Source organism: Pseudophryne corroboree, chromosome 1 (genome assembly GCF_028390025.1).
Source record: "Pseudophryne corroboree isolate aPseCor3 chromosome 1, aPseCor3.hap2, whole genome shotgun sequence".
Lineage (NCBI taxonomy): Eukaryota > Metazoa > Chordata > Amphibia > Anura > Myobatrachidae > Pseudophryne > Pseudophryne corroboree.
In genome coordinates, this window is record NC_086444.1 from 348,945,117 (window position 1) to 348,957,724 (window position 12,608).

Sequence of the window (12,608 nt, forward strand, 5' to 3'; positions counted from 1 at the left end):
TACACGGGAGGCAGTTACATGACCGGCGGTCACAATACAGACGCCGGAACCCCGCCCCTGTACTGCCCTGACAGTCGGCATGTCAACTAACAGGGAACATTTCCACTCGTGGGTGTCCACGATACCCATAGAGCGTGAATATAACAGAACCCGCAAGGGGCTTCTTTCCGCTCGCTCCCCCCCCCCCCCCAACCCCGGGTATCTGCAAGCCGGGATTCCGGCATCCGAATGGTGACCGGCGGTCTCCACAATAGTTTTAAGCTGTTTATCAGCAAACACTTCTGCATACACACATATACAATTATCGGGCTGATCAGCCGATATCAGGGGATTGGCACAATAATTGTATACATCTGCCTTTAGGCCAGTGAAAAGATTTGTCTAACCGTGACATGTTCTATAAACAGGCAATGGATCAATGTTGCTTCATTAACACCCAAGTATAAGTAAACTGGGTATTTACTTTTTAAACTTCCATGTTGAAACACAGGTCACCATTATAAAAGTCTATGGGGGTAATTCAGAGTTGATCGCAGCAGAAAATTTGTTAGCAGTTGGGCAAAACCATGTGCACTGAGGGGCAGAAATAACATTTGCAGAGAGAGTTAGATTTGGGTGGGTGATATTGTTTCTGTGCAGGGTAAATAATGGCTGCTTTATTTTTACACTGCTATTTAGATTTCAGTTTGAACACACCCCACCCAAATCTAACTCTCTCTGCACATGGTATATCTGCCTCCCCCTGCAGTGCACATGGTTTTGCCCAACTGCTAACAAATTTGCTGCTGCAATCAACTCTGAATTACACCCTTTATTCCTAGTTCATGAAATCTGTATTAGAAAGTGCATAATGTCTTTTTCTTTACATTTTCTGGTTTGATTTCATAGGTTTTTCATTCACGTGTGAACACAGGGCCTCATTCCATGATGCAGTTCATACAGCAGCTACATCATTGGAAGCAGCTGTTGCAGGCGGCTTCTACTGTATAAAGATGTTTCCAGTTGACTTCTCTGATCTGCTGCTTCATCAGATCATCTCTCAGGTTACTCAGGACGGCCAACATAATCACACAGCAGAGGCCTGGAAATCTGTGTCAGAAGATATGGACCCTGGCATTGGCAGGTCTACAAAATGGGGCCAACACACCCCCATTTTGTAAACTGTTGTCCACACCCGCCCCTTCCCCTCTACCATGTGGCCGCAGCATGTCAATCATTCTGCAGGCACCATCCTCGCATCCACTGATCTGGATATACATAGTGCTGACCCTTGACATGCGCAGATCAGTTAACATCCGGGAAGTATGCACCCATCAGGCTTGCATACATCTCTGAATCAGCCCATAGCCAAGCCCTTTTACATGGTCCATCAATCACAGAGGAAACAAATTCCATTTACTTTAACCCAATCAGACTGAAGCTTTCCATAATGACCAGACACATATAAATTCCGTTCTCGTATGGGATTGCATCATAAAAATCATGCCAATCAATACCAAAAGTGTTAAAGTAAAAAAGTACACATTTAATGAAATAAGAGGAAAAAGAAAAAAACAAAAACAAATTTATTTGCGGGAGTAACTGAAAAATACAAAGAACTTTATAAATTTAAAAAAATAATTACAAGGAAAAACAGAAATAAAAGTTACATGGTCAGGGTAGTTACAGATACTGAAAGACAAATAAGCTTTCTGCTCCTTAATACAAGAAAAAAATAAATATCTTGCTTTAACAGTTAAATTAGCTCATGCAAATTCTTTATTTACACATACACACAACTTATAAGAAACCCCATTGCAGGGCACACCAATTCATTAAACTGCTGCAAATGTTCACATTATGCAAACAAGTCTGCTTTTCCTCATCAGGACCCATAAAAACAGGGTAACAATTACTCCCCTGCAGGGGAAAGGTAGATCCACATCCACCTATGACTGAAATCCACTGGTTATGGCGGAGCTCACCCAGCTGGCAATGCGTGAAATGCTCCAATGTAACAGAAAAACTTCACACAGATCATCTCCTTGGTGAACACAAGTAGTAAGCTGTAGGAGTTGTCACTGCTTGACCACAGGCAAATATTGCACAATATGTAAGCAAGCAATTTTACCTGTGCCCAAGCAAGCTTAATTATAAAATAGAATTCATTTTAAACCTCAGTTTTAAAAGGGTTTTCCAATTAACCAATTGAGCGGAAACCCATTGCAGCGTACAGCCTTTAAATTCCATAGGAAACAGTAACACCATTTGGTGCCACCATTAAGCCTCCGATTTATGGTACACAGACGGGCTGCATTCTTAGTGCCACATTTATAAGCAGGTGCACTTTAAACCACTTTAAAGGTTTTGCCATCCTTTTGTTGCCAAAATAACTTATTTAAAGATAGCAGCATGAAATAATGTACAGATGGAGGGTTGAGATGCTACAGCCCACCAAAGCAACATTATATACCCTGCTTATGCACATCAAAGTATAAGAGCACACACAGTACAAAATTACTTCTCCTGCAAAAAGTGTCAAAACAACTGCCTCTACAAGGGGGAGTGGCTGCTGCGTGGCATGGATGACCTGCCGCTCTGTTCGGAGCCATGCAAGGATGCTAAACCATATGCAGTGTACCCATTTGAAGTTCTGGTACTTGAGCGAGCATGCAACAGGTCCTGTACTCAGGAGAGCAGTATGGGGGGACCGCAAAAAAGTAACTGGAATCACTGGGCCCTTCACCAAAGTTTACTGTGGAACCCAGACCATGCCGTGCCTTACTCCTGCCTGAAAACCTTGTACGTGTGAAAAGGGTAATAGTAGACCTGTAAATATGAGCCACCAACTGAATGTATAGGACCACATGAAAGGGAAATCATTAGGATTCTTTCATAACTCACTCTGGACACACAACTGTTTAATTAACTTGAAGACTGTAAATAAAGATTATTCTGTGCAGTGAAGAAAAGCAACATATCACAATATGCATATGCACAAATCTTAGCTTCAAGTGGATACTAGGAAACTGGGGACAGCAGGACCATAGCCATAATTATTTTATTTAACAGTACTCTATTCAAAGCTGTACTACCCACATAGGAAAATATTTTACTAATGTGCCCGCTAGCGAAAACCCTGGTGGCTGTCTGTGCTTCCGCCTTTCCCGTGGCATGCGTCAGTGGGAGGGGCCAAATGCAAGCTGCAATTAAGAAAATTGCAGGTTCTGGTTGAGTCTCCTGGTCAGCTGAAAAATGGTTCGCTTAATTATTTGCCAGTCTTGGAAAACAGAACCATCTGAACCTCGATAAAAGAAGCCACATGAATTGGTCATAAGAGGCATAAGGCTAGGGGAAGGGTCATTTAGTAAAATATTTTCCTAGATGGTCATGCCAAACTTAATAAAACAGGAAAAGATTAAAAGGTAATAAGTCATATGCATTGGTAACAGCACGCTTAAAAGTAGACAAAAGCTTTGGGCGACTACAATGTCCTGTATGAAACCTTGCCCAGATGGGTGAAGTGATTTAAGGGTTTGTACAATCCAGGTTTTTGGCACAATTACTTATTCAGACAGCAAGTAAATTTGGTATTTTCAGGCTGCACTACCTGTAAAGGTTCCACATATCGGTTCTGCAAGTACCAGTGCTTACAGTGGAGAACAAAATATAGCAAAAATCAGAGGGGACTTCAAACAATTACATAAGAATTTTTTTTTAGTATTAATTTACAAAATGAACGGGCACTTGGGAAATATTTACAGACATGAATGGATGCTTGATAAATATTTAGAAAAATGGTATATAAATAGAAATAGGTTGAGAGACACCATTATATAGGAATTGTTTACATAAAAAGCAGCACAGACAAATAAAAATATATGTAAGAAACTACTGTAGAGTGTTTGGTTCTTTTTACTGCGACAGAATTGTGTGATATTTATACAATCAATGTATTTAATACATTCCTAGTAATAATAACATTGCACATTTCCAGGAAAACACTAATTTGGCTGCACTTTGTGAGATTCAGAAATATCTACCCATAACTTGCAAGCAAAGTTAAAGGACAATTGTATCTTACACACACACACACACACACACACACACACACACACACACACACACACACACACACAAACATTTGCCTCTATCCCCTAATTACTAAAATTGATTGTATGGTGGATCAAAACAAGGAAGGAAGGAAGGAAGGAAGGAAATATTTTATATATATATATATATATATATATATTTTTATATATATATATATATATATATATATATATATATATATATACCATTTATTTGTCCACGCAATACAACTACTGTATTTATTAAGTTCACTGGGAGGTAAGCAGAGCATGGAAAGTATTTGATTGAGCTGACAGGTATTAGCATAGAGAGGGGTCGCATACCTCCCAACCTTATTTGCTTGGGAATTGGGAACCATGCCTTCCTGTGGTAGCCTAGTGCTTAAGAAGTGTTGGGCTGCCCTAAACAATCATTTGCCCAAATACACACCTGCACTGCAGTGCACACTTCTTGCAAGTGTCCTCTGCTCCCTTAGGGAGGTTGTGAGCAGGATATACCTTCCATTCCGGCAGTCAGGATAAAAGTCATTTGAATGAGATTATCCACCTAAATTGGGACAGTTGGGAGGTAAGAGGTAGTACAGCTAGGGCCTAGAGAAGAGATCTATGGCAAGGCATTACTCAAGAGTTCCTGATGAGGGTCTAGAGTTCAGGTCCCCATAGATACAAAGGGGGGAATTCAAATGTTTGAAAAGTCGGTTGGGTGTCTGTTTTTTTTTTTCTCTGTCTTTTAGATAGGAAAAAACAGACACCAAACTGACTTTTCAAACACTTGAATTCCCCCCAAAGAGTGTCAAGGAGGAGTGTTAAAACTTTGCATGGTCCAGAGATTAATAAGGCTAACACACAACCAAGATCAACAAACTAATATTAATTTAAAGATATTATAATAATAAAAACAAAGTTCTCTAGACAAAAGCTGGGTACACACTAGGCCATATTTTAAATATCGTCGCTCATTTTCACCCTTTTGAGTGCTATCGTTTTTAATATCGTCCAGTGTGTACGAACAATATCGTTAACAATGCACACTGGTTAATGGTGGGCTTCTGTCATCTGCTGTACACGCAGGTCAATTTTGTCTATGTTGTTGACTATGCAAGTACAGGACGGAGGCAGGGTGACGTCACTGAACGATATTGTTCAGTGTGTATGCACGGCCTCGTTTGCTCGGGATGTCATGAGGAAACACTGACGATATTGCTCATGGAGCGTGGTGTCTAGTGTGTTCCCAGCAAAAGGAATCTCAACTCAAAATGTTTACATTTACTAATTCTCTTCCACATTTCACTTCGGTTTATCTGAGCTATAAATCAATTGCGAATGATGAAGATTGATGGAAACATTCAGATTAGAAAGTGTCCGTGCATTTGTCCAATGCATTGTGAATACAGCTTGATAAAACTTGCACTGTAGGTCCGATATGAAGCATCCATTCTCCCTTGCAAGCAGCAGAATTTGCTAGGTGTTAGTAAGCATGCTATAAGCGAACAACATGAGTGGGTCCAGCTCTTTCCACCCCCAGGTCTTTTGTCCTTTTTTATTACTATTATTATTCTCAATATTCACACAAGTTTAAATTTCAGTTACATCCTTATGAGGATATAAAACACACAGAAGAAAGACAAGACATTTCCTTCATTAAAAAAATAAATATAGAAAACTGTTAGTTAAAAATTAGTTTTAAAACATACACTGTTCTTACAACATGTCTTACAACCACCAGAAAAAAGAAAAACCCTAAAAACAGTGCATCCATTAGTGGCCTGTACTAGCCATAACTGCAGGGACATAATCACAGGGTACACATTAAACGGGCTTTTCTAATGCAGACATACAAATAGGATTTCTGCTTCAGTGCCGTGGTTTATAGACTGTTTATTCAGAGATTCTTATTTCATAGATAAGAAATTGAGGATCACTCTGAGTGGTACTTTAGTACTATTTGCAGACTTCACAATATTTCCCCCCACAAGTACTGTTAAAAGCTTCCTTAGCTCTGTGTTGCTGGGTGAGGGGGGAGATCTCATGTGGTGACCCATTCAATTCCCAGCACTACTGAGAGATGGGTAGAAGACAGAATCAGTGAGAACATCAGATTAGTTACATTGGCGGATAGGAGAGCAACACGCTACACAAATCAGCAGCCACACAGCACCACATTGCTTAACCCCCGTGTGAGAGGTGATGGGTAAGGCAAGATGACAACATCTGCATGTATAATAACACTGATGCACCACAGCCATAGAGTGACAAAGACAAAACACAATAACATGTTGCGTAACCTTGAAATACAAAAATGAATGTAAAATATGACCAACTTTGATTCAGGATAAAAATACGCTGCAGCTCCCAGATAAACCATTTCTGTTGTCTTTTTCTTCGCATAATACTTTAAAATACAAATGTAATCTGCTACTGGTAATGAATAACCAGGCTAAATAATAAACAATAATAACAATATAGTCTCCAAAAACGAGAACCTCTCACTCTTTATATACTTCATTTATCTGGTTTATATTTATAAAGTATATCTAGAGCATATACTGTATTTATACTCTACATACGCCAGTCACCTGTACAGAGTGCAATGAGTCATGTTGCAAGTTTAGCCAATAGTAAGCCAGAAACTGGTGCCATCACTCAGTACATCGCACTAACTCCTTCTAATCGTCCGCATCCTAAGGCATAATGGGCTCAGCATATAAAGTGGCTGCTTCCACTGCATGTAGGAGATGTATACACTTTAAACAACATAAGCTGAAAATATAAGTGGGGAAAAAAAGGAGAAAGGGGTGGGAGGGACGGCACGCAATGACCCAGTAGCAATTCCTCCATCGCAAAACAGAAGCACTATATAACCTCACTTTATCTGGATTTTTTTCAAACACACACAACTTTATAGTAACACGATTAATATGTGAAGAACTAGGAGCCTCCAGCAGGGTGACACGGTACTAGCACTATACTTCCAGTGGAAGAGTCCTGATTGGGTTTTTGTTTTCTTCTTCCATATTTCCTGTTCAGATCCATAGATGCTGGGATTCTCTTTCAAGAGGTTGATTCTTTATTTGTGGCCTATTACTTACAGAGCTTGCAAGTTATAAACTAAGGTAACATAAAATAACTAAAAAGTTGTCCCATTTCTGTCACATCACAAGTTTTAAAACATTTCTTCATTTTTTTTTTGTTGTTGTTATGGACAGACACACGTACAATGGCTTATTTTTTTCATGTTATAACTGTATCCAGTGTCCTCCCATTAATAACCATTGTTCTTGTCATCCACAGTCCTTCTTGAGTCACACTTAAATTCCTGTTGATCATTTATGCATGGACTACTACACTTAACTCTCCTGAATGGCCAGAAAATATGCCTTGCAGTCTTCCATGTGCCAAGTCATTGATAACAAACCGTTCTACACAGATATTTCATATGTTGTGCCTCCAACTCCAGAAACTTTCTTAACACTAGAATGCCTGGAAGGGCTCACTGTGGTGGTACCCTGTGAGCTAGAGGTGGATCCCAGACGACACTCAGGCCTTGATAATGCCTTTGGCTGTCCATTTATCTTACTATGAGGCGGCTTCAGATCCTCCCTGAAGAGAAGAAAGAAAAGGAGTATTAAAAAGTACCATCCAAATAAGGGAAATTATGCTTATATTACATATAGGTGAGAATTAAAATAAAATAAAAAACATTTTCACAATTTTTTGGCCAATGTTTTTTTCAGGCAATTAAATTAATGCCTTTTTCCCATAACAATTTACCCCTTTTAGTGTGAAAATCACAGCACCCGGGTTGTGTTCCCGAATCCATGTGTTTTCACAATGTTTCTACTGCCAGCTATCAAGGATAATTGAATCCCCCCCAGGGATCAATTAGCCGCGGTCATTTACCGCAGCTAAGTGAATTCCCCCCACAGTGTTAAATCAGGAGGCAAAATATTGTCCAAACTGGCCAAAACTGGAAGCAGCTATCTGCTAGCTGGAAGGATGATACGCCATCTTAGCTTCTTTATATCCTGAAACAGCTACACCAGTGGTTCCCAAACTGTGTGCCTAGGCACAGGACACTAGCAGGGGTGCCTTGGATTGGTGGTCCAGGACAATTCAAACTATTTCCGGTCAAAGTAATAGACAAAACCATTGCTTGTGGCTGCCAATTATAAAATATGAGGACAAACAGAAGCAAATATTGTCCCGCACCACACTAAAGAAACGAAGGATGACACACAAACATAAATGACTTATTGTTTTCTAAAATTCTCAAGAAGAAGCTTTTGGTCTAGGGGTGCCGTGAAAAAATTCTGATACTCTAGGGCGCCGTGATTCAAAAAAGTTTGGGAACCACTGAGCTACACTATTTATCAAGTTTGCAAAGTTAGACGATAAGATGTTATCTACACAGCTACAATTATTTGGCGTGATTATTTTCTTTATCATCTATACCAGCGTTTTTCAACCCGTGTGCGTGCCGCGGCTGGTTGACAAGTGTGCCGCAGAGTCAGAGTCCCCTTCACTAACTGTGGACCTGGACAGCGGACACGCGGCAGCGCTGGGCTCTTCTGGGAGTGCCTGAGCCGTGACCTATAGTGACGCGGCGGCATGGCATCACAGGTCACACGCGCTGCATAGCATGGTTGGCAGCATGCCCGCCCACCAGCCATCCCGTACGACCGTCTGCCATCCAGCCCGCATACCGGCCCCACTCGCCAGCTAACCAGCCAGGCAGCTAGTCTGCCTGCATGCTTGTCTATCGCTCACAGATCTGCACTGTGAGTTTCACTCCAGCCGATGAGGGACCTGAGCTCCTTTGTCTTCTACCAGCAGGTAGCGATCAATGTATTTTATTTATTTTTATTTTGGGAGCAAATGTGTGTTTTAATACTATGGGGGCTAGTGTGTGTGTTTTTTTGTTCTTGAGGGGGCAAATGTTTGTTTTTATTTGTGAGGAGACAAATGTGTGTGGGAGTTTTCTCTGGTGGCAAATGTATTTATTTTATTACTGTGAGTGCCCGTGTGTTTCTTTTATTACCGTGGGGGCCACTATATGTGTTTTTCCCCGTGGAGGACTGGTGGTGTGCCTTAGCAATTTAAAAATATTGTTTGTTGTGCCGCGAGTTGAAAAAGGTTGAAAATCACTGATCTATACGGTTATCATGTGCTGCCTGTATAGAGCTGGATGGTAAACTTGGTACTCAGTGCAACTACTGCTAACAGGACAGAAACCTAGCACAAAGAGTAAAAGTCAACATTTTTTCCCCATAGAAGGCGACAACGCTGACAAGTATGATATACCTAGTAGTGTTACAGAAATAATGTGATAATGTATGAAGCAGTGATAAGAGTGGAGAAGTGAGCCAGTGGAGAAGTTGCCCATGGCAACCAAACAACATTCAAGTAACATTTATAATTTGTATACTATACAATTATACAGAGCAGCCGATTGGTTGCCATGGGCAGCTTGTCCACTGGTTCACTTCTTCATAAGTTTACCCTAATATTTAATACTAGGTGATTCATTGCGCCCTATGGGCGCTCTTCACACCATCATAAGGGGCTATGCCCACCTTAACCCTCGCACGTGGCGTGCAATATTTGTATTATATGGAGTATTACCTCCAATTATAATTGTGTGAGCGGTTAAATACTGCACGAACAAAGGGCGTGCAATGGTTAAGGGGTCGTAGACCCTTGCAACAGCGTGAACAGCGCACGCAGGGCCTGATGAATCAACTAGTAGGTGCTGTGGTTGGGGCAGTGGCGGGTGCGGGGGAGACACGGATGGGGGAGGGGTCCAGGGGTGGGGGAGGGGCAGTTGCGGGAGTGCCGCGGGTGGGGGTCCGGAGCCACCGCGGGTGGGGGAGGAGCGGTTGCAGGGGTGCTGCGGGTGTGGGAGGAGCGGTGCTGTGGTGCTGCAGGTGGGGGAGGGGGTTCAGAGCCACTGCGGGTGGTGGAGGGGGAGGGGGGGAGGTGCCGCGGAGGGGCGGGTAATGCTTCTCCTCCTGGAAGCAGCTAAGCTGCTGTCCTCCCTTTGGCAGTGGCGCTCCCGGAGACTCGCACAGCAGCCAAGCAGCCAGTCACTATCGTTATCGCCGGTGTCCCAACGTGCCGCATTACAGGGAAGAAGATGCACTCAAACTACAGCTCCCAGCAAGCCTTAGCGCCGCAATGCTTCAGTGCTAAGGGCTGCTGGGAGCTAGTTTATTTAGTGCGTCTACTTCCCTGTAATGCAGCGTGTTGGTACATCGGCGCTAACAATAGTGACTGGCTGGCAGAACTGACTGACTCACTAAATCAATGTAAAAGGTGAGAGTGCTGTGCAGTGTCAGTTAAACTGCACACCCACTGCACTGCACAGCAGTGACGTGCGGTGAGGGCAGTGACTGGGGAGGCACTTAGTGACGTGCAAACCCCCCCCCCAAAAAAAAAACACAAAAAACAACAAAACAAACAAAAACAAACAAACAGCATAGGGTTCCTCCTATTTAACCAAAACCAGCACTAGGCTGAACCAGCCAGGGGGGATAATGCCATAGCAGGGGAGACACTTAGTGTGAAGTCCCCCTGCCATAGCATTAACCCCCCCCCCCCCCCCCCCCCCCCAACCAGTCAGCCCAGGGTTGGCATACCTCAGAAAGTGGGGACCCCAAAAATACAAATGGGTTCCCCCCTCCTGAGCAACAACCAGCACTGGGCTGAAAGCCCAGTGCTATGCCCTGCACCCCTGGTGGCGTTGGGTGCAGGGCTCATGGCATACTAATATTTTTTCTTTACAGGCAGCCTACAGGTCCCAACAAGCCTGCCCCAGCATGCTGGCACTTGGAGAACCACAAGTGCCAGCATGCCCAGACATTAAGGGCCCGCTGGCACCCGTAGTCCGCCTGTAAAGAAAATATTAAAATAAAAACACCTAATGTGGTAATAGTTTATATAGCTGCACCTTCATCTGGGGGCGTCAGCCTTTAAGCTCTTTTGCATGGCCGCCACATCTCCAGGAATTCCGGGGTCTTCACCTATGGGGCAGCAGCCTTTAAGCTCTTTTGCATGCCTGCCGCCGCCACAGAGCTTCCGGTGTCATCTATCTTCTGGAGCTCTTGCCTGCCCTCTACCCGCTGCCAGACTGACCGCCACTACCTCACCGCTGGCTTATATAAGCCAGTTGAGGGGGCGGGGCGGTGGGCTGAATGCACGCCCCTGTCATTGAGGCACCAGTATAGGTGCCGCTTCCCCATACAATTTCAATGGCCTTTTACAGCCCATGGCTTCGCTCTGCCCCCCTGCCCGACCCCCACTACCCAAATTTTAGTATAGGCAGCGGGAGGCACCTCTCCCGCTGTCTCCCAGACCAAAATGCAGGGATTTTCATGGGGGGGAAAAAATGAAAATAATAAAAGAAGATATTTATCACAGAATCTGTTATAAATATCTTCTTTGTATTATTTTTATTATTATGACCGAGGAGGCACTGCCTCCCCTGACTGCACAGCACTGTCACCTCTTACATTGATTCAGTGTCCAGACATTACCCTCCGCAATATCACCCACTCTATCCGTTACATTAGCCATCTCGGGGCTTCCAGGCCAGCAGCCCGGGTGCTGTGTTGCGGAGTCAGGGCCTCTGGGGATCTGGGCGCAGCTGTGACGGGGAGGCACTTCTTTGACATTACGTGCAGGGGAGGCACCGGGGCTCAGAGACTATGCGGCGCAGGGAGAGCTATGAAAGCCTTCCGCCGTGCCGCTTTCATACACATCTATGCCGTGGGCCAGAGGCGGAACTCGTCTCCGGGAGACAACGGAGTCTTTTGCCGCCAGGCTCCAGCAGTGTAGGAGCACTTCCTCCATTGTCCCCCAGCGCTGCGCACACATCAACATGCAGCCCGAATCCCAACACTCACTATCTCACTCAGCACGGCTGTCAGAAACTATCCCCGTGCTCCCTTGCCTTGGATCAGCTGTGCAGTGAGAGCAGAAAGTGAAAGTAAACTCTCTCTCAGTCTCTGCACTTCTGTTTCTTTTATCTCCACAGTGTTGTCTGCAGCCCAGCACTCTCACACAGTGGTGAGTTAACCCTTCAAAACATTTGACATTGTCAAAAGTAATTGCTTATATATAATTCTGCTGCAAGGGTGTCCCTTCAATGTATATTTACAGTGTTTTTTTATTTTTTTTATTTGCCAGGGTTATGTTTGTGCATATAATATATACATGTGTCTGTGTAGAGGGGGGGGTGTATTTATGTATGTATTGTATTGGGGTGGAGGGGGCACCAACACTTATCCTGCCTCCGGGCGACTGGGACAAATTTACGCCACTGCCGGGGGCCGCAGCAGCTTTTGTTCCACCTGCACCACGGCTAGGGAGTGGGGATTGTTCATGCCGGACGGGGCAGGCGGACTGGCAGCAGGACATAGGACGCTGCAGTAAAAGGATTTCCCCCCCCCCCCTATCTACAGCGCAGAGACTTGTTGCAGATGCAGTGGCATACCCTCCAACTGTACCTTTTTGGCAGGTACAGTACCTTTTTTATGGTCT

The 12,608-nt window shown here is 43.8% G+C and overlaps 1 protein-coding gene across 2 annotated transcripts in view; it reads right to left on the bottom strand.

Annotated features, from left to right (window-relative positions):
• Positions 1-1,548: 1,548 nt before the first annotated feature.
• Positions 1,549-12,608, bottom strand: part of ZDHHC8 (zinc finger DHHC-type palmitoyltransferase 8) — a 138,292-nt gene continuing 127,232 nt past the window's right edge. For both annotated transcript variants that reach the window (XM_063964715.1, XM_063964714.1), the window contains exon 11: positions 1,549-7,670. In XM_063964715.1, the coding sequence (XP_063820785.1) occupies positions 7,490-7,670 (181 nt within the window). In that variant the 3' untranslated portion in view covers positions 1,549-7,489. The remainder of the gene's footprint in view (positions 7,671-12,608) is intronic.